Genomic DNA, 26985 nt, shown 5'->3' on the forward strand with positions numbered 1-26985 from the left:
AGAGGGAGAGAAAGTGAGGGGGGAGGAAGGGAGAGACAGAGAGAGACACAGAGAGACAGAGAGTGCTCCTGTCCTGTTGAGGAAATTTTTAAAAAGCTTCAGGGAGGAGATCGCCTTTGATTTTAATCTTGACAAACAGGTGGGATTGTAACAAACTAGTGAGCAGAGATTACAGGAAGGTTATAGGGCAATCCAGGTGGAAATAAGCAAGTAATCGTATGAGCAAAGATACTGGGGAAAGTAAACAAGGGCCGTAACCCAAGAGCTAGCACATCACTCTGAATGGAGAAGGAGGAGAGATGCAACTAGAAGGGCATGTTGGTGTCAAAGTGAGGCCTTAGAAACCAGTCTAAAACATAATGGAGAACCCTGGAAGAACCATCAAGGGAAATAAGAAAATTGGCGCTGCAGTTTGGACAGATGAATCAGGCGTGTAGGCTGGAGTGAAGAAGCAAACTCTGGGGCGCCTGGGTGGCTCAGTCGGTTAAGCGTCCAACTTCGGCTCAGGTCATCATCCTGCAGTCTGTAAGTCTGAGTCCTGCATCGGGCTCTGTGCTGACAGCTCAGAGCCTGGAGTCTGCTTCAGATTCTGTGTCTCCCTCTCTCTCTGCCCCTCCTCCATTCACACTCGGTCTCTCTCTCTCTCTCTCTCTCAAAAATAAACATAAAAAAAAAAAAGAAGGAAACTCTGAACACCATGAAGGAAGAGGAGGAAGGAGGCTTTGTCCATTGTCTGTGCTACAGATAATAAAGGCCTATGTGCAGGGGACAAACTCAGAAATGAGACCGGCACACCCTAGATGTAAAATGTGGCTAAAAGGGAAAGGGTCACTAATGACCCAGGGGCTTCATGCCTGTGACTGAAGAGTGTTCTGTGATTACAGTATGTGATGATCTCCCATATATCAAATGACTTTGCTTTGTGACTCAGGAATTCAAAGACTCAGTACTTTGTGGCTGAAAAGGATCAGAAAGATTGTGGTAAGAGGCAGCTGAGAACCTGCCAAGTTAAATATAATTGCAAAGGCCCTCAGCTGATTAGTAGCAAGGCTCAAACAAGGAAGCCCAGGCCTCCACATTTCCCATCAAATCAACTGCTGGTTCCCTGGTGATCACAAACCTCTTTTAGGAGCAATCTGCGTAAGGTAAATAGCATAATTTGTCACTGGGCAAAGGCGAGAATGGGGCCGTTGCTCGGCACAAATAAACTGGAACAGGTTCAGGACTAATCTGGAGCCTGCAAATTACTCTGTGGGACGGCAGTCTCCAGCATTTTTGCAAAAGGAGACTGCCAGAGGTGTATGCACAACACAGGTAAAGTTGGTATGTACATATATATGGTAGAATTTCCTTCAGAATTTCAATATTATAGTGGGTTTTCTAGGATCTCCAAAGCCTCCCAGCAGTTTGAATTCAAAGGTTTGACTCCTCTTTCAATACTGGTTGTTAAGCTGAGAGGGGGTAAAAAGGTACTACCAAGAGCCACTTAGACATTTCCAAAGCAAAATCCTTCCTGTTACCTTAATCACAGTAGAAAGACTGTAGCCAGGTCTTTGACCATTTCTTCCACCCAGTTTGATAGTTTGCTAATCATGTCAAACAGTTGCTGAAAGCACTGCCTTCTGGAAGCTATTTCTGTGCCTGTCCAGGAGGCCTGCACGTCTCCATTCTTCTGATAAAAGCACCTCTTTTCTTTGTGGGAACTCCATTCCCACCCTTAGAGCCTTAGGGAATGGATTGGCTGCAAAATTTCCAAATGTTGAAATCCGTGGTTATTTCTTGTGGCTTTCATTTAAATTCCAAGACAGAGAGCTTAGCCCATCTACATACAGAAGTGTTAACAGCACACATCTTTGTTAAGAAAGACCCTCACTAATTATGCTGAGATAAGTCAGAGAAAGACAAATACTATATGATCATATTTATATGTGGAATGTAAAAAGGGAGAACTCATAGAGAGCAGAATGGTAGTTGCCAGTGTCAGCGGGGTGGGGAGAAACGGGGGTGGTGTTGGCCAGAGTACAAACTTCCAGTTATAAAATGAATAAGTACTGGGGATCTAATGTATAACATGGCAACTATAATCAACAACACTGTATTAAATACTTGAAAGTTGCCAAGAGAGTAGATCTTAAATGTTCATACATAACACAAATATACATGATAATTATGTGAGGTGATGGAGCTGTTGACTAACCTCATTGTGGTAATCATTTTGCAATACAGATCAAATCATTACATTGTACAGCTTAACCTCAATGTTATAGGTAAGTTATATTTCAAGAGAGTGGAGGGAGTGGGGGCGGAAAGACCCTCGCTGTCTGGAAACCACAATCCAATGGTCAGGTAATGCGCCTTGCCCAGTAGAAAAGCCATGTCCACTCTTGTTGAAGTTGGTGTGAGTAGAGATTAAAAAAAAGAGAGAGAGAGAGAGATGGGAAATAAGATTAGAAGATAAGCAGACAAATGAAGGAAGCCTAATTCTCCAGGTCCCTCCTCATCATTTCCTGCTAAGCACCCTCTGCGGACAAGGTAACAGATCCCCCATTGTACAGTGCCCCACACGGGAGTCCTCCTGGAAACAGGATTCTGCAGGCACTTCCTTACCACCCAAGTCCATTGTTTCATGCTGCTCGGAGGTACCAGACAGGATGCAAGGGGTTAAACTGATACTCCAAGCTAAGAGCGAAATTCCTCAGGCTGTTGCTAGGACTCGTAAACCGTAAACCGCCAAGGAAAAAGGTCCAGATTCAAAGGTCATAAACTTGACAGGATTTCTGGTATTAAGCTACAAACTAATGGAATTCCTAGGAATCAAATCCACTGGCTGGCTGCCTGTTGGTTTAAAGAAATGTACTGCCAGGGAAATCCCAAGTCTGGCAAACAAGGCGCTGCGCTTGCTCAAGCCCTGAGGCAGTTCCCCCACCTGGACAAGTGCCCGTGGCAGGAAGAAGGTTTAAGCTGCACAGCACCCAGCTGCTGCATCTCTTGTGTCCTACATCTCTGGAGGAAAGGGACAAGGGTACACACTCTCCCATCAGGCAGACCCAGGGAAAGACTGAGGCAGCCCATCTAATGGACCAAGCGGGTCACTCTGCCGCCAGGGCAGGGGATGCCAGCTTTTCCCATTCCGCAGGATGTGGTCGCTGTTTTGGGTGCTCTGACCACTGCACAGCCTTTTATCTTTTCCTCCTTTCTAAATGAAAGTGCTTATTGTGCTATCCAGTTTCCCCTTTCATATTACAAACTGCGGTTTGAGGATGCTTACATTTTGCATTTAGTCATAGATTGCTAACGGATCGTGAGAGGTCTGCCTGGATTTGATCAAGAGGGATGGGCCATCCTCAGGAATCCAGGTCTTGGAGCAGGATGCAGACCCACACAGAGTTGTCGTCCAATAGAGTTCCACTTGTGATTGTACAGAGGACAATTCTTCCATCATGGAGGGGGTTTCTCTTACAAGTGTATGTGTTAGTCTGCGCACACGCAAAGCATACAAAGCTAAATGGCTCAAAGCAGTGGACTGTTTAGCTCTCTGTATTGGTCTGTCAACATGTTTCTGCCTCTTTTTCTAATGGGAACCGTGTCCACCTCTCAGTGCAATCCCAGTGTCGCTGTCCATGTCAATCACACTGATCTGCCCCCAACCGGCCACCTGAGTAAGCCCCAAATCCAAGGTAGGCTGTTCATAGTACATAGTACCCTAGGAGGGGTTACTAGTCATCTACAGACAAGCACTTAATCTAGGAGAAAGGATTCCTTCCCTGAATTGAAAAACTCTGTTCCCGCTGGAGTTGCTAAACTCGGCAGCTGGGGCCCATCCCTCTCCATCCCATGGCTTATTGTGGAAGAAAGTGAAACCAACCCATACATAGAAACAGAGAGCAGAGGGGCGCCTGGGTGGCTCAGTCGGTTAAGCATCCAACTTTGGCTCAAGTCATGATCTCACAGTTCGTAGGTTCAAGCCCTGCATCCCGCATCTGAGCTGTCAGCACAGAGCCTGGAGCCTGCTTTGGATTCTGTGTCTTCCTCTCTCTCTGCCCCTCCCTCGCTTGTGCGCTCTGTCTCTCAAAAATGAATAAATATTAAAGAAAGAAAGGAAACAGAGGCAGAGTGTGCCACTCCTGGTGTCCAGTCCCAAGTGTCACTTCCTGGAGTCCTGGTGCCCCTGTGGGTCTGGATCCATAAGCTCCCCACCCCCATCCTCTTCAGCTATGGCTTTTTGCTTAAACTAGTATGAGATGGGTTTCTGTCACCTGTGACAATTTAAAAAGAAATCTCATTAACATAAACTCGATGCTGCAGACTAGAGAGGAGAAATAAGGACAGGATGCTTAAGCAGAAAATGGTTTTACCTTTCACTTGAGCCCAAACTGCACAGGAGCATCTTCTCACCTACAGAGGAAAATGCAGGAAGACATTTTACTAGGCAGCACCTGACATCAATTTAAATAATACATTTTAGCCTGGCAAGTTTGTTTTATTTCTCTTAATTTGGATTAAAATATCTTTAAAGCCTCATCTAGCTCTAACATATTATAACTTAGCCATATGACCACTAAGTATTTGAGGGACTGGCATAGATAGCAGGGACAGAAGTGACCCTAGGGATGAATTCTATAACTTCTCAACGGATCTCACAAAGCACACACTATGGGTAAACAGGAGAAAAAGCAATGAGTTTCATTCCTTTGGCCAGTTCTGAGCAACCGGCATCGACTGCCTGGGAACTATGTTGAGAAAGATTCTGGGGTCACATCCGAGTTCAGCAAGATAGTGATGCATGTGGTAGGGCTGGCGAGGCTATGAGAAGTCTTGGTATACAATAATACTTCACCTGTCTAGAGGATATTTACCTGGCTGCCTCAGTTACCCAAACTGTAGCCAAGAGACAGAAAGAGAACAAGATAATAACAACCCCAACAACAGTAATAATAATAACATGAAAGGTCATCCATGGAAGAGGAAACCCACAAACTCACTGGAATGAAATACCTTCTCTTCTTCTCCCCCAGGAATTATATGCACATTTGTCTGTTAGGAATGGCTGGGATTACTCTGCAAAACATTCCCCAGAGGAAACTAAATAGTTAGAGAAGGATCCCTCCAACTTCAAAAGGAAAGTCTCTTTCAAGTGACAACCTTGGGCAGTCTGGTTTTCTTAAAAATCGAAAAAAATATACTTACACTGACAAATACTGGGAAAAGCTCGAAATGGCCATAAGCTTCTGAATGTGACTAAATTTTGCCTTGATGCTAAGTGCATCTAGTGGAAAATAATACACGATAATAACAAGCGAAAGGGACCTAACCTTAATAATAACCAGTAAGGCAGGTACTTGGGAATGGAGTGTACTAAAGGAGAGAAATTGGTGGGGCCAGGTGAAGAAGGGAGCTCATTAAAATAGAGTGTCATGACCAGATTTACACTTCACAAAACTCATTCTGGCAGTTTCATGGAGAATAAGGGACAGAAAGATGAGTTAGAAAATTGATGTTCAGGGAAGAGGTGTCAAAGGCTAACCAGTGTTGATGAGGAAGGAGAGAAAAGGATGATTTTACACAGCATTAAGGTGACGGGATTGACAAAAGATGATGATGCACTAGACAAGAAGTAAGAAGGCAGGAGGCAAGAATTATTCCTTCATTTCTGTCTTAGCAACTGGGAGCATGGTGATGCTAGTTACTGGGACAGATACACAGAGAACTGGGAGAACTGGAAAACACACTTCCTGGTTTCAAATTTTACTACAAAGCTATGGTAATCAAAACAGTGTGATGCTGGCATAAAGACAGACACATGGACCAATACAGAATAGAGAGCCCAGGAAGAAGCTCTTGCATACATGTCAAGTGATTTTTGACAAGCGTGGCCAAGAACATTCAATGGGTAAAGGAAAGCTTTTTAACAAATGGTGCTGGGAAAACTAGATATCCACATGCAAAAGAATGAAGTAGAACCCTGACCCAACACCATATAAAAAAAAATAACTCAAAATGGATCAAATCCAAATACAAGACCTAGAACAGAAGAAAACATGGAGAATAAGCTTCAGCAAATTGGATTTAGCAATGATTTCTTGGATATAACACCAAAGGCATGGGCAACAAAAGAAAAAAAACAAACGACTTCATCAAAATTAAGAACTTTTCAGGAAAGGAAAAAACACACTCGTGCACTGTCAGCAGGATGCAAACTGCTGTCGCCACTGTGGAAAACAGTATGGAGGGCCCTCAAAAAATTAAAAATAGAACTACCATATGATCCAGTAATGCCATTACTATTTACCCAAAACATATGAAAACACTGAATTGAAAAAAAATACATGCACGCTATGTTTATTACAGCATTATATACAATAACCAAGATATGGAAGCAATTCAAGTGTCCATCAATAGATGAATAAAGAAGATGTGTGTGTGTGTGTGTGTGTGTGTGTGTGTGTAATGCTCAGCCATAAAAAAGAATGACAACTTGCCATTTGCAACAATATAGATGGATCTAGAGAGTATACTGCTAAGTGAAATACGACAGTCAGAGAAAGACAAATACCATATGATTTCACTAATATGTGGAATTTAAGAAACAAAACAAAAGAGACAAATAGGAAAAAGACGTTTAAATATAGAGAACAAACTGGTTGATGCTCAAGAGTTGATGGGTAGGGGGATGGGTGAACTAAAGAAGGGTATTGAGTCCACCTATGATGAGCATGAGTAATACATAGAATTGTTGAATCACTATATTGTACTTGAAATGTAATACTATGTTAATTACACTAGAATAAAAAAAAGAAACTTGGAACATTAAAGAAAACTAAGAACTTTTGTACATCAAAGAGCACTTATTGATGGAGTAAAAAGGTAATCCATGGAATGGGAGAAAATATTTGCACATTGCAAATCTCATAAAGGATTAAATCCAGAATATATAGAGAACTCCTAAAACTTGATAACAAAGAAATAAATAACCCATTTCAAAAATGGGCAAAGAGGGGCATATGGGTGACTCGGTTGAGTATCCAGCTTTGGCTCAGGTCATAGGTTTGAATTCCAAGTTGGGCTCTCTGCTGTCAGAGCCCACTTTGGATCTTCTGATCCCCCTCTCTCTCTACCCCTCTCCTATTCACACATGCATGGCATGTGTGCTCTCTCTCTCTCTCCCCAAAAAATAAACATTAAAAAAAATGGGCAAAGACTTGAATAACCATTTCCCCAAAGAAGATATATAAGTTGTCAAAAGCCCACTTTGAAAAGATGCTCAACATCGCTTATCATTAGAAAAACAGAAGCCCAAACCACATCCATTAGGAGGACCATTATCAAAACAGAAAACAGCAGATTTTGGGGAGGACATGGAGAAAATACAACCACTGTGTAATATCAGTGAGAATGTAATACGGTGCCGCAGCCATGTGGCAGTTCTTCAAAAAACTACAAAGATAATTATCATATGACCCAATGATCCCAACTCTGGATCAATGTCCAAAAATTGGAGCACAAGGACTCAAAGGAGATTATTTGTACCGCATGTTCATAGCAGCCTTATTCAGAATAGTCCAAAGATGGAAGCAACCCAAGCATCTATGCACAGATAAATAGCTAAAATGTGGTGTTTACATACAACAGAATGTTAAAAGGGGAAGATGGGGCGCCTGGGTGGCTCGGTCGGTTGTGTCCAACTTGGGCTCAGGTCATGATCCCATGGTGGTGAGATCTGGCTTTGCGCTGGGCATGGGGCCTGCATGAGATTCTCTCTCCCTCTGCTCCCTCCCCAACTTGTGCTCATGCACCCAAGCTCTCTCAAATTAAAAACAAAAAACAAAAAACAAAAAAACACATTGGGGTACAGTCAGTTAAGCGTCTGACTTCAGTTCAGGTCATGACCTCACAGTTTGTGACTTCAAGCCCCATGTCGGGCTCTGTGATGACAGCTCAGAGCCTGGAACCTGCTTCAGATTCTGTGTCTCCCTCTCTCTCTGCTCCTCCCCTGCTCACAATTTGTCTCTCTCTCTCAAAAATAAACCTTACAATTTTTTTTCTAATTAAAAAAATAGACTGTGTCTTGGTCCTAAGTATGTGATAAACCTTATACTCCAGATGGCCCAGATTCACCAGTCAAGAGGTATTTCTACTGGGGTCCCTGCAGGTCATAATCTTGCTGTTGGTGGGTCTGAGCCCCACGTTGGGCTTTGCACTGACAGCACGGAGCCTGCTGTGGATTCTCTGACTGTCTCTCTCTCTCTGCCCCTCCCCCACTCACATTCTTTCTCTCTCAAAAATAAACATTAAAAAAAATTTTTTAAAGATATGTTTCTATCAGCATTAATATAATTTTTCCAATCTCCACTACCAATCTATGTGACTGTATCCCACTCTTTGAATTCTCCTAGGACAACCTATCACAATGGCTCTTCCAGGAGACCTTCTACCCAGTTCTACCCACTTCTACCAGGATCCACTGCGACAGCTCCTGCCATTCTTGCCTATCCAGCTCACTTGATTTATTCATTATACAGTGAATATATAGTTCTACGTCTCATGAAAGAACCACCACTGGAATAATGTAGTCTTTCTAAGGACAAGGGAAGGTAGGGATGGGCAAGGAAGTACTGGCAGCAGAAAATAGGGCAGTGCTGACATTAATCTGCCTCTACTTCCTGATTCAGAGAGAGAGTGCGGGGAGGTGGGAGGCAGCAGGAGTACAAGGAAGTGACAGGGAAATCTAGATGTTCCTTTCCAGCTCAGGCTTCAGCAGTGCGCTAGGATGAGGGCATTCCTGCAGCTTAACAGGAAGAACCAAAACTAGGTCAGTCCAAGCCCAGATCCAACCAGGTCCCGCAGGAAGTTCAGAACATCGACCTCCTTAAGGTTTCACCTGCCCATCGTTTATAAAGGCAAAGTAGTCATCACTCTTTTTATGGTTATTACATACAATGGCAAATACCAGGAAAACAAATGTCCAAACATTTAAATTTCACATGAAGAAGAAAATAGAGGACAGAAGAGTTTTTAAAGAAGTATATACCTTATTCCATTCACTTGTGATTCGTAATATAATGCAGTAATCATTCCCTTTTCTCAAAGGTGCATTATAGTATTTCCCATAGTACAGCCTGTCCCCAATAGGTATCTCCATGGCATCATCTGGAACATCTTTGGCCAGTAGTTCTGCAGCCACATATCCTTCGGCATGAGAGGTGTTGCTAAAGAATGAGGTAGTCCCTTCAGAATCACAAAAAAAAGTGCTTTGGAGGGCCAGAGGAAGCACCAACACCTGGTAAGAACTGGAAATAAAAAGAAAATATCTATCAGACCCTTGCTTCATTCATTTATTCATATTTATTAAGCACCTACTATGAGAGAAACACTTTTCTAGGCACCAGAGATACAATGCTGGACAAGAAAAAGTCCTTGCCCACAGGGGATTGACAGTCTGATGGCTCCAACAGGTAGGGCACTTCAATTTGAACCATGTGGCTAATGCCACATGACATGGGGGGAGGAATCTCAAGTTCTTGCCACGGATGGATGCCGAGTACAACCTCTAGAGCTGGGAGAGGTTGTTACAAGTATGGCCACCTGCGTGTGCACGCCATAAGGTTGATCTAATCAATGGTTTCCACGTGGGCAAGGAAAACCCAGCTGGGCAAAGGGTTTAGCAGTCACATGGAGGCTCACCGCATACAAGAGTTAATGGATGAAGTCTGCAAAAAGGCTCTAGTCACATGGTAACCTGAAACGGAACTCATATGATCTGTATTCCCCCTCCCTCCTGCCCCGGTTCACAGACTAATACCAAAGTTCATGTGAAATAAATGAGAAGGAAGGAGTGCAAAGTCACCATGAGTTAATCTAGCCTGACAATATCCTGAAATAGCCAGAAAGGTACAATGTCATATGTGCATTGTGGAACTGTTCCCTAAGTGTGGACAGAGAGGCACAGCAGCAATCCACTCTCCTTTCAAAACTCGGTGAAAGGAGGTGCCAGCATAAAAATGCACTGAGAATGAATCACAACTTCTTTTTCATTCCCATCTCTTCGGTCCTTATCTCCTGCCTCTAGTATAGCACGTGTCTGAACACCTGCTTTCCCTATCAGGCTGGAGAGCAGGGATTTAAATGATTGCGCTTATATCCTTGTACATCCTTACACAGTTCTTTAGCTGTGATTGACTCTCCACTAATGCTTCTTGAGTTGAAATTTCAGTAAAGAGGAAAAACATGCATCAGTACCAAATATGATTTGGGTCATTTCCAAACCATTAGGCCACAAGATCTATTTTACCAGTAAATATATACTACCTGCTCCACATTCCTAACTCCCTACCTCCTCCTTCCTAAAAGTCCATGGGTCACTAGGTTAAGAAAAGGGAGCCCTCCACCCCAGTGGTTGTTGGGTTTGGAAAGTCTGCACCTCAAACACCCTAGGTGTCCCAGGACCCTGATTTCCACAAAGTATGGGCTCACTTTCCAAAAAAGGGCTTTCTGTAAAAGGTACAAATTAAAGCCTGCAGGGCAGTGAGCTGTCATCACCACCACTGTGAAAATTTACTAAGTATCCACTCCCTACAAGAGAATACCTGTAACAACATACTTTCCTGGAGACTTGAAGACATTCCTATGAATCGTGGCTGTAGGTAAGAAAGTAAATGTAAATGGTGCAGCACCTCCATGCTGCTCACAAGCTCCTCTTCAAATCCACCTTGTCTTTCCAGGTAGACAGTGGTGTTCAAGTGCAAGTTCAAGGCATACCTTTGGTTCTGGGCATTGCCCATTAGAGGCACCAGTCGTGGGGCATAAAGCAGTCTCCCCAGTTATCATGGTCATAATCACCTGAGTTGCTTGATAATTACACAAATTTCCAGCCCCCATCCCAGGCCTACTGAATCGAAATCTCCAGGAGTCAAGTCTGAGAATCTGCACTGCTGATAAAGCACCCCCAGGTGATTTCTAGAAATCGGCAAGTGTGGGAGACACTAGCATTAAGAGAGTCCAGGAACAGGCCACATCATCCATTCAAGATCACCAAGCTAAGAAGGGAGTCTTGGTCCCAGAGCCCAGCTCCACCATGTGCCCCAAGCCACTACCCCACTACCAATGCTGCACAAAGCAGACCCAGGCCGGTCTCACACACTGGCAAAGCTGCTTCCCCAGCTCAAACCAGGTACTCAGGGAGAGGAAATCACCCCACTCGCCTCCTGGTAATTAACCCTGATGACGTTAGGGAAGCAGTTGTGGCTGTTTGGAACATGACTGTTCTGGAAAGACTTCTCCCCTCTTCCCCCCCCCCCCNGAGCACATTAGCCACAAAGATAAACTGTCATTTGGCTTTTCTTTTTGCCTTACGTAACTATTTGGCCTACATATTACATTTACTCTTGCAAGTTCTTTCAGGTGGTGATATCATAATTTCTGCTCTCCTTATAGCAACAGAATTGCAGTGCCTTCCAGTAACCTGTCAGAAACAGAACAATGTGGGCAACAGCCATCCCAGAAAAGACCTTCAAGAATTTACTGCACTTAAACTAATGGAAAGACAGGAAAAGCCTAAGTTTTGTTACATATGGACACACCGATTGGGGCACCTGGGTGGCTCAGTTTGTTAAGCATCCAACTCCTGATTTTGGCTCAAGTCAGGATCTCACAGTTCGTGGGATCAAGTCCCACATCGGGCTTTGTGCTGGCAGTGCAGAGCCTGCTTGGGATTCTATGTCTCCCTCTCTCTCTTCCCCTCTCCCAGTCATGCTCTCTCTCTCTCTCAAAATAAATAAGCATTTAAAAAAATAAAAATAAATGAACACACAGATAATATATCCAGACTTTCTCTTTGTAATACCTCACATTTATTTTCACCTTGATTATACTGAAGGGTCATTAGACTGACAGGTCAAGACTAACATAAGGCAATGAAGGTTAGGTCAAGGACGGCAAGATTCTTTTTTTTTTTTTTTAAATATTTTTATTTATTTCTAGGAGAGAGAGAGAGAGAGAGAGAGAGGCAGCGNTACTTTCTTAATCCAACCATGACCCTGTAAATAAAATGCTTAATGGAACACAATGTAGTTCTCCAACTGAGGGGAATTAATTCCATCCTAATACAATCTGGAATCCCAGAAGCAGTCATTAACTATGCAATGCCTTGCCCTTAACCCAATACGTGGTTGAATTAAGAGAGTTATTCAAATGACCCTTTCAGAAGCCACTACACACAGCCAAAGATCATCCTTAAAAAAAAGAAAAATATACTCTGTCTTTGGTAAATGAAATGATGCTCCTGATATACCATCACAGATAGATGGATGTACGTGAAGATATGAGTGCAAAGGATCATACCTGATCGTCACAGTCAACCAATGCTTGCTCAGTGACCAAAGGAATGGATTTAATTATTGAGCTAAGCTGCCCAAATGCTTGTTTCTGGCTTCATAGAAGTCTCTCTATTCATCTGGAAGGGCTCTGGTTGGAGTTAAAGACCCAGTCTGTGCCCAAGGAATCAAAAATAAAAGACCCTGGGGCACCTGTGTGGCCGACTCTCGGTTTAAGCTCAGGTCAAGATCTCACAGTTCATGAGTTCAAGCCCCACATCTGGCTCCATACTGACAACATAGAGCCTGCTTGGGATTCTCTCTTTCCCTCTTTCTCTGCCCCTCCCATGCACTCACTCTCTCTCTCTCAAAATAAAACAAACTTAAAAAAGAAGAAAGTTTAAAACAATAAATAAATAAGAGGCCCTGCCTATACTGACTGCCCCAACAATTTGAGTGCAGCACCTAAAGAGAGATCTCCTCCTCAGTCAAACCAAAGTTTCCAAAACTCTCCATGACGATCACTGGACAGCTATGGAAAAGGGGCCACTACTCACCTGATAGGTCCATTTTCCTCCTTGGCTTTCCTCAGTCTCAGATGTGGTAGAGGCCTTCCGTGCACTGTAACAAAGTCTACTTCCGGAAGGGGAGGCTCTAAAAACAAGGCAAAAAGGGGAAAAGGGTATGAACAGAACAAAGTGGTCCTGACAGGGGCCATCAAAAGGAAAGTTCTAATGTAAGGAGTGATGAGCGTTTTCTGACATATACTGTAACACAGACGAATCTTGAAAACATGACACCAAACGAAATAAGCCAGACTTAGAAAGACACTGTATGATCCCTCCTACATGCAATATCTACAACAGACAAATTCACAGAAACAGGATTAGAGGTTGCTAAGGACTGAGGGGTGGGTAGGCAAGAGGGAGTTAATTGCTTAATGATCAACAGAGTTTCTGTCTGGGGTGATGAAAAGATTCTAGAAACAGATAGTGGTGGTGATTTACAACATTGTGAATGTACTTAATTCTGTGCCAGAAAATGGTTAAAATGGTACATTTTATGCTATATGTTTTACCACAATAAAGTTTTTAAAAAAAATAAGCAATGCCCCAGCGCTAACACAGGGTGGATACAGTGGGCCTTACAGTTAACTTGGTGGATAGGTTCCTAGATGGTGGGGGAAACCAGCATATCAGACTTCTAGATCCTTCCCAATCATGGAACATTCTGTTCTTAGGTTTCCCAAATAGACTTTCCACTGGGAGGGGACTATGTTGGCTGACACCAGTGTTCTAGTATCTAACTGATAGCTACATTCATGGTCTGAAGGCACCGGCTCCCATTCTGCCTTGTGGGTAACAAGGCTCAGATGCACTGGGCACTAACCAAATGTACTAGCTGTTTTCTGCACAGGCCTCATCTCATATGATCCTCTTAACACTGCTATCAAGTGGATGAGATTTATAGAGGGAGAAGGGAAGAAAGACAAAGGATCAAATATGAATGCCCCCCAAACCTGGCCTAGAACTCTGCTACAGTGAAACTGAGGAGTAAGAGGCCAAAATAAACATCCAAGCCTCTATTTATCCAGTTAGAAAATAGCCTTGGTGTAGAAATTCCCAGTCCAAATTATAATAAATAAAAACTTAGACCTTCCTAGATAGATTTTAAAGCATTATCACGAGGGGCGCCTGGGTGGTTCAGTCATTCAGTGTCTGCCTTTGGCTCGGGTCATGATTTCACGGTTTGTGAGTTTGAACCCCATGTTGGGTTCTGCACTGACAGCTCCAAGCCTGAAACCTGCTTCGGATTCTGTCTCATTCTCTCTCTGCCTCTCCCCCACTTGCACTCTGTCTCTCTCTCTCTCCCTCTCAAATATAAACATTAAAAAAAAAATAATAAGGGGTGCCTGGGTGGCTTAGTCGGTTAAGCGTCTGACTTTCACTTAGGTCATGATCTCGCGGTTCGTGGGTTCGAGCCCCGCATCGGGCTCTGTGCTGACTGACAGCTCAGAGCCCGGAGCCTGTTTCAGTCTGCGACTCCCTCTCTCTCTCTGACCCTCCCCTGCTCATGCTCTCTCTCTCTCTCCTAGAAATAAATAAAACATTTAAAAAAAAATTAAAAAAAAAATAATAAAACATGATAGGGAAGGGGAGTTGGGGGTTAGACAAAATAAAAGAAAGCGATTAAGAGATACAATCTTCTGGTTATAAAATAAATGAGACATGGGGATGTAATGTACAGCACAGGGAATACAGTCAATAATATTGTAGCAACTCTATGGTGACAGATGGTGACTGGATTTACTGTGGTGACCATTTCACAATGTATATAAATATCAAATCATTAGGTTGTGTACCTGAAACTAATATAAGTTGTATGCCAATTATTCTTCAATAAAAAAAGCTCTAATGAATATGTTATTCATACATCATCAATCAACACATTTATTAGCCACCTTTATACAGCAGGGACCACAGTCCGTGGGAGGCTGGGAGAAACAGCCATGGAAGACACGGTTTCTGCTCTCCAGAAGTTCAGACTTTAATAGTGGAGACAGTTTCAGAAACATGCGGCACTAGGGGCGCCTAGGTGGCTCAATCGGTTACGTGTCTGACTTCGGCTCAGGGCATGATCTCACAGTCCGTGGGTTCGGGCCCCGCGTCGGGCTCTGTGCTGACAGCTCGGAGCCTGGAGCCTGCTTTGGATTCTGTGTCTGCCTCCTTCTCTTCCCCTCCCCACTCATGCTCGATCTCTCTCTGTCTCTCAAAATAAATAAACATTAAAAAAACGTTTTAAAAAAAAAAGAGAGAGAAACATGCAGCAGCACTCAGAACCATGATGAAGTCCCGCACAGGGTGTTGTAGAAGGTGCAGAGGAAGGATGCCTGACCGAGGGTGGGAGGGTGACACCACCAAACGCGGGAACACACGTGCACAGGGGCAGGAGGTGGGAGCAAGGCCAGAGACAGGGCTGTAGCCCTCCCAGCAGTTTAGTGGAGCCGAAAGGCTGAGTCCTGGCCTGTGAGAGGTAGGCAACAAGGCGGAAGGTGTGGGTACAGGTCGGATCTGAGGTCTTGACAATAAAAAGAAGTCATTTACAGATTTCTTAGCAGATGTGTACATTAGAAACACAATTTAGGGGCGCCTGGGTGGCTCAGTCGGTTAAGCATCCAACTCCCGATTTCAGCTCAGGTCATGTTCTCACGGTCGTGAGATCGAGCCCCGAAGCAGGCTCCGAGCTGAGGGTGGAGACTATTTGGAATTCTCTCTCTCCCTCTGCCCCTCCCCTGCTCATGGTCTGGCTGTCTGTCTGTGTGTCTCTCTCTCCCCCTAAAAATAAGTAAATAAACATCTTTTAAAAGAAATATTGGGGTGCCTGGGTGGCTCAGTCCGTTAAGCATCTGACTCTTGGTTTTGGTTCTGGTCCTGTCTCATGGGTTTCCCGAGTTCAAGCCCCTGTGTCTGGCTCCACGCTCAGAGCCTGCTTAGGATACCGTCTCCCTCTCCTTGTGCCCCTTCCCGACTTGTGCTGTTTCTTTTCTCAAAATAAATAAATTTTTTTTTAAAGTTAAAAAAAAAGAAATACAATTTAGACAGCTGGTTAAGGAGGAACTGAAAAAGAACAGAAGCACCAAAGCCTCGTTAGAAGTGCCTGAGGTCTGAAGCAAGTGACGGCACTGAGAGGAGAAGAGGGGGCAGGTGGAGAAGACGCCCGCAGAGAGACAGAACAGAACCTGGTGGAAGATAAGAAGGGGGAAGAATCTGGGCTTCGGTTCTGGCAACTGAGTCAGTAGTGGTGTCACGCATCAGGGTCTGGGGGAGACATTCAGAAGCAGCTCGCTGACGTGCTTGTGGGATTGTCCAGCCGGCAGTTAGGATGCAGGTCCAGACAGGAGCAAACCGTGGTGGTGCTATGGAGTCAGCCGTCTGCAGCTCCCGAGTTGGGGGGGGAGGCGGGCGGCATAAATGCACCTTGGCGCCAACCACTAGGCTCCCCAGGCATCTGAGGAAGAGTGAGAGCCCCAATAGCTTTTATTAACCAGTGCTAAATCGAGACTTCCTTCCAAAGTCACGCAGATATGGTCGCATAAATTACGTTTCCATAAGCCTGTGGGATAGCTGGGGACCCAGGGAGGTGACCTGGAACAGCCCCTGTGTATAGTCAGGGTCTCGCAAAAGGCGTTGAAGGTCTATGCTGTTTCCAAGAGGCATGTGTTCCAGAGATTCCGCCACTGACTCCCCGAGGAAGACAACCTCCAGGTTCCCGCAGCGACGATGGGTAGAGGGGGTGGAGGTTTGAAAAGCCCCGGCCAGGTCCCCCAGGGGAATGTGCCCCTTCCAGTCTGAGAATTTCTGCCCTCAGCCTTTCACACGAACATTGAACTGCGCTTTCATTGGTGATGTCCTGTTGTCACAGTAGAGTAAGTGCTTTTTATCACACATTTCCTGTTTTCAGCCCAGAGGAAGATGAACTGTTCACTCTCTGTTTGAGAACCTTCCTCGGGCTCTTTTAAATTTTTCCTGTTTGCTCTTCTCTGATTAATAATTCGAGTTACTCTAGTTTTTTGGCTAACCTCTTAAGACTGTCCACTTTCTCCCTGCCCTCAGTACAAGCAGAACAAAGCGCTAGGTCAGCTGGGAGAAGGCGGCCTGTGGACGGAGCTGGAAGGTCACCTCTGCCTGTTTCATGCTACACTGCCTTTTGCTAGTTTCATGCCTGCAGTTAGTTCTAAATGTGCCACTGCCGTCTGGCCGATTCCATCCACATGTGACTTCCGGACTGCTTTCTGTTCCAAGACCTTCCCCACCTTCTATTTTAAACAGGCTACTTCTTCTCTATCATGTAAAAGCCTGAAGTTCATCTGGCGAGTTGTTAGCCACATTTCAAGGTTAAATAATCTTAACTTCCAGCCATGTTTTCCAAGGTGCCTTTCCCCGTACCCCCAGCTGGTGTCCTGGCCAGATGTACTCTTCTTTCCATCAGCCTCATTACTGATTTCAATCAAATCAGCCCCAAGGCCAGAAATGGGTCATGTCTGGGCGGGAAAGTGTAGATCTTCCACCCTGGGTGTGTGAGATGGGGGAGGACCCAGAAGGGAGACTCTCATTACCATTCCTAGGTGTCAACAATATCCACCCTCTACTAGAAGCAAACGACAAAGGAAAATACAGGAGCTGCTGTGTGAGGAAACTCTAGAGAGTAAGGAGAAAAGCAGTGAAGGAGAACTTTCCCTATAAAATATTAAATGCAGTGTAAAATTACAATAATTGAAATAGTAAGGTACAAGCCCAGGACAAGCAAAGCAATGGAAGATACTAGACAGTCTAGAAAGAGATCCAAACAAATAAGTGAGAATATAGTGCATGACACAGACAGTCTTTCCAAAGGCGGTAGGAAGACGCCTGAGTGGCTCAGTTGGTTAAGCATCTGACTTCAGTTCAGGTCATGATCTCATGGCTTGTGAGTTTGAGCCTCATGTCAGGCTCAGTACTGACAGCTCACAGCCTGGAGCCTGTCTCCAATTCTGTCTCCATTTCTCTCTCTGCCCCTCTCCCTCTCATGCTCTCTCTCTCTCCCTCTCTCTCAAAAATAAATAAATATTTAAAAAATAATAATAATTAAAAAATTTTTTAAAAACCCAAAGGTAGTGGGAAGATGGCTTATCATTTAGGAAAGAAAACTGTCCTGTAAATTTACCCTTATACTACTTACCAAGACAAATTCCAAATGGGTCTAAGTTTAAAGGTGAAAAGCAAAACTATCAAGAAGCATTAGAGTGATGGCTCAGTCAGTAGAGCATCCGACTCTTGATCTTGGGGTTGTAAGTTCAAGCCCCACATTGGGCGTAGAGATTACTTAAAAAAATAAGAAGCAGCATTAGACAATATTAGAGAATAAGAATTAATCTAATTTCTGGGTGGGGGAAGGCTTTTCTTGGCATGGCCAAAGGCAGAAACTATAAAAAAGATCAATAGAGGGGTACCTGGGTGGCTCAGTTGGTTAAACGTCAGACTTTGGCTTAGGTCATGATGTCACAGTTCATGGGTTCGAGCCCTGCGTCAGGCTCCGTGCTGACAGCTAGCTCAGAGCCTGGAGCCTGTTTCAGATTCTGTATCTCCCTCTGTCCCTGACCCTCCCTTGCTCACTCTGTCTCTGTCTCTGTCTCTCTCAGAAATAAATAAAGATTTAAAGAATTTTTAAAAAGAAAGGATCGATAGAATTGATTACATGAAAATTTTAAATGTCTAAAATGTTAAAAAAGAATATTGACAAGCAACCCAAACAGTAAATAGCCTGGGAGGCAGGTTACAATATGTATAACAAGAAATTAATATCATTAATGTAGGCAAGCTATTAAAATCAATAAGAGAAAGGAAGTAATATAAGTGAAAACGTGTTAAAATTCCTCTAAAACACACCAGTATGAACAAAAAGAACGGAAAAGAAAACTGAATCTGCGCCAAAACTTCATGCTATAAATTTCAAGTGAATACAAGGAATTAACACACATAAATAAACACACATGAAGACACTGCGATGGTTCCTTCCGAATCCTTGGCACCTGCCCAGCAGATTACGCCGCACACTTGGAGGCACGATCAACGGAAACTGACGGCAGTAGAAACAATGGTAGCTTGCCCCGTAAGTCAGCAGCCATTACAGGGCTGGCTACACTCCCCGCATCGATGAAGTTATGAGAACTGGCCTTTCGGGGAGAAGGAACAATCTTCTTCTCATCTTCGGCACTTAGCACAGGTCTTTGTACATAACCAGTCAATAAATATTTGGTGGGTTAAATTATTAAGTCACCCTGTGCCACTCCCACACTCCTCTACCACACACAGAAACTGGTTTTCAGGCTTATGACATAAAGAAATGTTCCCATTCGAGGCATCACCACCCCAGACTTCAGCCTCTACTACAAAGCTGTCGTCATCANCCATTCGTATTCTGTAAAAGCTAACGCTAATACGAGAAAATAACACAGCCAGCCAATTTTCCTCTGTGGTGTGTCATCTTGTCTCCATGGGGCCTAGGCCAGGGTGTCGATGTTTTCAGTGAGGGGAGCTGGGAGATACCCATCACCACACAGCCATTCACTTCATGGTTTAGGGTTTAGATCTGCAGCTAGAAAGGAGTTGGGAGAGTTCTGGGGATGAGAGCAATAGGTGACCCATGGAGGTACGGAAGGCTCATACCTCCTTCTGGCCTGACCTAACATGACACGCCCAGATGTCAAAGAACTTGTGTCCGTGAAAGACTCTGAGAGCCCGGACAAACACGGGAACAGCTGGGATGAAGGCCAGTCCCTCTCTCGACCTCTACTGCAGCTTCTGCCCCTTGGGAGCGAGGGGGCAGGTAGGAATAAGTGTGGTACCCTGGAGCCAGACTCAGAAGATAGGGTTCTCAGAGGAGACAGGGGCGCACTGTCCTTGGACAGTCTATGGGTAGCCAACCATGGAAGAGAAGCCTCCGCAGAACTCAGCCAACTTGGTCCCACACAGTCCTTGCCGGGGACACCCAACAGTAAGAGAGGAGGTATCAGACACGGGGCTTGTGGCTTCTAGTCCTGGGGGGAATCAGAGCTACCCACTGGACCTCTCCATTCTCTCCATTAAAGGGACAGTCTGCTAATGCTCAGGACACACCTGTGTTTTCTACTGCTTTCCTGAATATCTGAAAAAAGTACATTCTCTGCCGGGAGCCGNTGTAAGAAATTCCTTTCTATGACTTCATCTTGTTGCTGAACCTTAAAATAAAGATACCAAAACCGACAGGACAGAGATGCCTGCCTGGCAATCAGAAAGAATCTCGGGGCTCTCTCATTCTCTTTCGCCGACACCGTCCATCCTTCAGGGACCCCCGGACCTGTCGGAGCCAGCGCGGCCTCCGACAATTCTCTTTTTCTTTTCACGAATGCAGCCAGAGATGGGAACTTTCCTGTAGAAGTTGCCAGCCTTGGTACTAAAGAGCACCTTGGGAAGGAATGGTTTCCGTGACATCGTTTCTTCCCTTTTCTCCTCCAGCATTCTTGATTCTATAATAAATACTCAACCTCAAATGATCACCGTGTTGTGCACACAAGTGGTTTAGCTTTACCTTTCCACAAACATTTGTTTTCTCTCTCTCTCTGCCCACCCCACTTTCCCCTCTCTGTTTTTCTCTCTCTCCCTCTGGGAAGACAAGCTTTCTGACTTGGCTAGAAAACAGCATAACCAACATGTGAAAGTTCTTCTGACTCTGGATCTATACCAAGGGTGAGAGTTTGCTCTTCACCCTGTCCTAAAGGGAGAAGGAATGGTGGAGCTCTTCCGAAGAATTCAGCTCACTGGGCTCTACCTGCGGGTGCCTGCCAGCCCGGAAGCAGAAGTCCTGGGAGAGGCCCTGGTCCCCCCTCGCCTCAGACCAGCACACGCTCTCATCCTCACTGCACCACTTGCCTCTGCCCTTCAACGTGCCTAGAACTTGCCCTCTCCTCTGAGGTCAGAAATGTATTTAAAGCACTACTCTTCATCCTGTTCCCATCACTAAGATTTAGTTTAATATAAGACATTCGGAAGGGAAATTCCATTCACTTTTCTTCTGGGAAATCAGCTGCTGCGTTTCCAGGATTTCCAAATCCCTGGCCTTGCATTTCTGGTAAGATTCAAAAGTTCATGATTTTACTGAAATGCAGCCATATCTTAGGCAATCATGGCATACCTCTTCCTATCAACACATAAGGCTCTCTTCTTTTCCCTTTTATAAAAGAGAGGGCTTGGGTGGTTTTTTATTTGTTTGTTTTTTACCTTTTAAAAAGATCGTGACCACTTGAATTGTCACACTTGTTTAAAATTTCAAATTCTCTGAAGTAGGGTAGAGTTGGACAATATGCAGCTGTTGTCTCTAAGAACTTTTGAAGGGTCTCAATGGACTTAAATAGCTCAACAGTGTCCCCTGGTGGCCATGAGCACAGGGAGCTTGGGCTAAGGAGGCTATAGTTAGTTAGCCTACAAAACAAGCTAAAAATCAATGTCTCCTCAAGAAGAAATCCTATCCAACTCAAAAAAAATCTGAAATCCTGATTTGAATCAGCAGGACAAACCAAACATGACAAGGACCCAAGATCAGGAAACTAAATAGGTATTCATTTGACTAAGTCACCACAGGGAGGAATGCCCGATTGGACATTACTTCTCTTTCCAGCCAAAAACTTGGTAAATTCTTTTTGTTTAAAAGCCTTTCTTAACTAATCAGCCATACCCTCAGTATCAATCATTACCACTGGGTAATGGCCATTCAGGCTTTGTTGTGCTATGTGCCAGCACTGTCTTCACATCTCTGCCTTCAAGGAGCTTAGGAGAGGAAAGCAAATAAACAAGTAAATTAAAAACACAAGTTCTGGGGGCACCTGGGTGGCTTAGTTGGTTAAGCGTCTGACTCTTGATTTTGGCTCAGGTCATGATCTTATGGTTTGCGGGTTCAAGCTCTGTGTCGGACTCTGCACTGACAGCCTAGAACATGCTTGAGATTCTGTCTCCCTCTCTCTCTGTCCCTCCCTGCTCTTGCCGCCTCTCTCTCTCAAAATAAATAAACATTAAAAATTTTTTAAAATGCAAGTTCTGAAAACAAGTTCTATAATGAAATCAAACAGGATAAGTGGATAGAGAGTGATGGGGTGGAGACAGAGGCTATTTTTTAAAGGACGGGCAGGGAGAGCTTCTCTAAGGTGATGGCATCTGAGCAGAGACCTGGATGATTGTAAAGAAGCCATGTGCAGAGTGTGCACCAGGAACAGTAAACAATAAATGGAAAGTCCTGGATGCACGAACAGGTTTGACTCATCAATAGCGAAGAAGGCAGGGAGGCAGCAGATGCCTAGTGAGAAACAGGGAGAGCAGAGATGAACTCAGTGAGGCAAGCAGGGCTCAGGCTCCATGCTTCATGACGAGAACCTGGATTCTATCCTAACACTAATGCAAACTCATTGGACTGTTTTTTTTTTTTAATCTTTTTTTATGTCTTTATTTTATTTTGAGAGACAGAGAGCGAGCAGAGGAGGGGCAAAGAGAGAGGGAGACACAGGATCTGAAGCAGGCTCCAGGCTCTCAGCTGTTAGCACAGAGCCTAACACGGGGTTCGAACCCATGGACTGTGAGATCATGACCTGAGTCGAAGTCAGACGCTTAACCAACGGAGCCACCCAGGCGCCCCTGGACAGTTTTGAGCTGGGGATGACACATTCTCCTATGCATTTTTAAAAGATCACTCTGACCCAGCAAAAAAAGAGAACTACAGGCCTATATCCTTGATGAATANGTCAGAAGAATAAATATTGTTAAAATATCATACTACCCAAAGCAATCTACACATTCAATGCAATCCCAATCAAAATTGCACCAGCATTCTTCTCAAAACTAGAACAAACTATCCTAAAATTTGTATGGAACCACAAAAGACCCCGAATAGCCAAAGTAATATTGAAGACATCACCATCCCAGACTTTAGCCTCTACCACAAAGCTGTAATCATCAAGACAGTATGGTATTGGCACAGAAACAGACATATAAACCAATAGAATAGAATAGAGAACTCAGAATTGTACCCACAAGTGTACGGCCAACTAATCTTTGACAAAGAAGGAAAGAGTATCCAATGGAAGAAAGACAGCCTCTTTAACAGATGGTGCTGGGAGAAATGGACAACAATATGCAGAAGAATGAAACTAGATCATTTTCTCACACCATATACCAAAATAAACTCAAAATGGATAAAGGACCTGAATGTGAGACAGGAAACCATCAAAACCCTAGAGAAGAAAGCAGGAAGAAACCTCTTTGACCTCCACCACAGCAATTTCTTACTTGACACATCCCCTAAGGCAAGGGAATCAAGAGCAAAAATGAACTACCTGGACCTCATCAAGATTAAAAAGCTTCTGCACAGCAAAGGAAACAATCCATAAAATAGGCAACTGATAGAATGGGAAAAGATAGTTGCAAATGACATATCAGATAAAGGGCTAGTATCCAAAATCTAAAAGGAACTCATGAAATTCCACACCTGAAAGACAAATAATCCAATGAAGAAATGGGCAGAAGACATGAACAGACACTACTCCAAAAAGAACATCCAGACGGCCAAGAGACACATGAAATGATGCTCAGCAACCCTCATCAACAGGGAAATACAAATCAAAACCACACTGAGATACCACCTCGCGCCAATCAGAGTGGCTAAAATGAACAAATCAGGAGATGTTGGCGAGGATGTGGAGAANCTAACGGAGGACCATGGGGGAGAAGTAGGGGGGAAAATAATTGGGGAGGCAGAGGGAGGCAAACCATGAGAGACTCTTGAATGCTGAGAACAAACTGAGGGCTGATGGGGGTGGGGAAGAGAGGAAGGGGGGTGATGGGCATGGAGGAGGGCATTTGTTGGGATGAACACTGGGTGTTATATATAAACCATCTTGACAATAAATTATTTTAAAAAAAGATCACTCTGAATTCTGAGTAATCTTTTTATAGTTATGGTTTTCACCATAACCTGGGGGTGGGGTGGGGGATGAGAGACTGACAGGCACCCGTGAAAGCAGAAAGACCAGTAAGAAAGCTACTATAGGAGTCCAAGCAAGAGGTTACTGGCTTGGATAAGATCACTTTGCGGTGAAGGTGAAGGTGGAAAGAAGTGGTTGGACTCCAAATATATGTTAGAAACAAAAGTGGAAGTTGGTGGGGAGGTGTGGAATCTTTTTTGTCTGAGCAACAGGTGAATAGGAATGCCAATAATCAAGACAGAGAAGCCTGAGTGAAAAATGGCTTTGGGGGTGAGAGAAGAGTTGAAAAATCAAAATCCTTTTGGACTTGCCAACTGGGTGTGCAACAGGATGCTTAAGAGATGAGTGGATATATGAGCGTAATGCTCAGGGGAGAGTGTGGGACTGGGATGCATATTTGGAAATCCTCAGCATATAGGCAATATTTCTAGCCATGAGACTAGTATGGGCACAGGGGGTAGAAAATGAAGAAAAAGGAAGAGAAATAGGCAGACAGGGTGTCCGTAAAAGTGGATGGAGCCAGCAAAGAGGACTGAGAAGGAGGATCCAGAGAGGCAGGCAGACCCAAAAGCCCAGAGAAATGGTATTTCAAGAAGACAGGGATGTCAAATGCCAAGGGGGGGGGGGGGATAAAAATTAAATTAAAAAAAATTGGGCAGTGGATTTTGCAAGATGGAGACACTTTTAGTAAAGCAGTGCGGACAGGACAACCTCCTCCAGATTGGAACCCGTTAAAGGGAGGACCAGAAGGACATGGAGCATATACAACAGACACTTCTTTCAAGGAGTTTTATGGTAATAGGGATGCTGAAAGAAAAAGCTGGGGTGGGGGGGATATGGGATCAAAGGAAGTGAGTTTCTTAGTTTCTTTGGTTTTCATTTAAAAATGGAGATCCTACAACATGCTCGTGCAGTGTTGGGACAACTTCTCTACTGGGGATGATGACTGAGCAGGAAGGGATAGGGCCCAATGCACCTATTGAGGGAGGGGATCACTTGAGGAGTGGGGACCGCGGAGAAGACAGAACACACGGTAGCAATGGGAGACTTGGGAGAAGCAAGTCCTCCCTGATGACTTCTAATTGCTCGGTGAAGTAAGAAACAAGAAGCTAATACTCTGAATCTTAGCTCAAATCTCCAGATTTGAAGAGAGACAAGAAAATGAGAGGAAAGTGAATTTTCCAGGGGACCAGAATGGGACTGCCAATCACTTCTCCCTGGGAAGGACTGATTCTTGAGGCACTTGTGACAAAATGACAATTAATACACCAAGAAGCAGTACTAATGAGAGAAAATTCTTTTTAGGTATGAAATATTTGAACTATTTCAAATACCCAGCCTGCTGGATATGTAACCAGCGTTCACAGACACACCAGCCAGATTTTATTTGCATTAATGTTTTGTTTCAGCTGCCTTTTTAAGAAATAAAACGTTACAGTCACAGTTACAGTAGTCCCTCTCCCGTTCCATCCACACCCTTCTTCCTCTCGCTCTTCAAGTTCATTCTATAATGATAGGAAGCAATGGTGTTTCTCTTTATCTGGGCCCATCTATGGCTCTGTGGTGACTTTGTTCATCCAAATGCTGTCATTCAAGATTTACCTGTTATCTGGGTTGTCAGGGAGAGGACCACAGGAAGTTCAGAAGACAAAGCCTGTATGCGGACACTGTAGTTGGTGCCCGGATGCAGGTCCAAGCACATCTCGGGAGCCTGGCTGCTGGTGGTGATGTTGAAGATCAGTTCCTGGGCAAATTCCTTCTGATACCATCTCTGGCCCTGAATGTGGAACTGAAACAGAAAAGTTCACTAGGTGAATGGCTGGCCTGGAAGGCTCCGAATGCCTGGATACACACCCTTTCTCATGAGCAATCTTGCTCTTAAAACTAAAGTTCCTTCGAAAAGTGATATACAACAGTAAGCAGATATTGGAGTCATAATACCATAAATATTGTTGTCATGATACATCAGTACAATAAAAAAAGCTTTCAATCAAAATGTACAAAAGGCTGAGGCCCCAGTACTAATCATTTTCTTGGTCTTGTTCTCACACACACACATGCACAGTGCGAAAGTCTGTTGGCAAAACTGCAGGAGCAAAGCCACAGAACATCTCTCTAGAAAGAAAATGAAGGGGCACTTGAGTGGCTCAGTCGGTTAGGCGTTTGACTTCGGCTCAGGTCATGATCTCATGGTTCGTGAGTTTGAGCCCCGCATCAGGCTCTGTGCCGACACCTCAGAGCCTGGAGCCTGCTTCGGATTCTGTCTCCCTCTCTCTCTGCTCCTCCCCTGCTCACACTCTCTCTCTCTCAAAAATAAATAAACATTTTTTAAAAAAAGTTAAAAAAGGCAGGAAGGCAGGCAGGAAGTAAGGAAATGAAGAATCTGCACTAAGGCTTCTCCAGAGCAGGACCTAAATTAGGGAACTCCTAGCTCGTCTGGTAAAAACTTCGGCAGGATTCTTTTCTGCCTGCCCCCTTCTGACATTGCCTCCATTTCCCTGGAACATCCCAGCACCAGGGCCAAGTCACATACCTTTCTGCCCACTTAAATTTTTCTAGTAGCAGCTCATCCCACGGCCTTTACCTTTCTTACTCACAACCACATCTAGCTTCAAAAATTCCCCTTGACTCCCTCGACAACATGTTCATACCCTGATCAGAGACACATGCAAAAGCCATGGATTCCTTGCACAGATCCTGCGTGAACATCAGCTCTGCATGGGGATAGGTGCACAAAGAAACTCTCATGGCTTACTCATCAATCCCCAAGGTCTCTCTCTTCAAATATGCACTACAAGTGCCCATTTTCTTGCTTGTTCTCACAATTGTCACTATCAACCTGCCATTGATAATAACAGCTGTATAAGTAGATTTTTACGTTTGCTGATATTTTTTAAGCCTCCCACAGAAGACAACATCTACACATAAAGTGACTTACTGAATACATCTCCTCTATATCAGCTGTCTTTGTACTTCTCCATCTCAAGCAGGTTTCATTAAATATTGAAAGGTTACCGATGATCTGTTTTACTGCAGGGGGGAAAGAATGAGAAATCAACTTACACTCGATACAAAAATACTACCATTATAGAGCATGTGGCTCTTGACCTCAGGGTTGTGAGTTTGACCCCC

General features: G+C 44.2%; 1 protein-coding gene across 7 annotated transcripts in view; it reads right to left on the reverse strand.

The window, feature by feature from the left end:
* The window catches only part of SUSD1 (sushi domain containing 1), a 213353-nt gene that overhangs the window by 101218 nt on the left and 85150 nt on the right, over positions 1–26985 (reverse strand). For all 7 annotated transcript variants that reach the window (XR_013336457.1, XR_013336458.1, XR_013336461.1 and 4 more), the window contains exons 10-14: positions 26792–26883; positions 25456–25642; positions 12866–12962; positions 9029–9287; positions 4356–4395 (exon numbers count right to left, since the gene is read on the reverse strand). Coding sequence is in view for 1 of the 7 variants with exons in the window: in XM_077769870.1 (XP_077625996.1) it covers positions 4356–4395; positions 9029–9287; positions 12866–12962; positions 25456–25642; positions 26792–26883 (675 nt within the window). In the remaining 6 variants the exon portion in view is untranslated. The remainder of the gene's footprint in view (positions 1–4355; positions 4396–9028; positions 9288–12865; positions 12963–25455; positions 25643–26791; positions 26884–26985) is intronic.

The sequence above is a fragment of the Crocuta crocuta genome, unplaced genomic scaffold, assembly GCF_008692635.1.
Source record: "Crocuta crocuta isolate KB4526 unplaced genomic scaffold, BGI_CrCroc_1.0 scaffold95, whole genome shotgun sequence".
NCBI classification, from domain to species: Eukaryota; Metazoa; Chordata; class Mammalia; order Carnivora; family Hyaenidae; genus Crocuta; species Crocuta crocuta.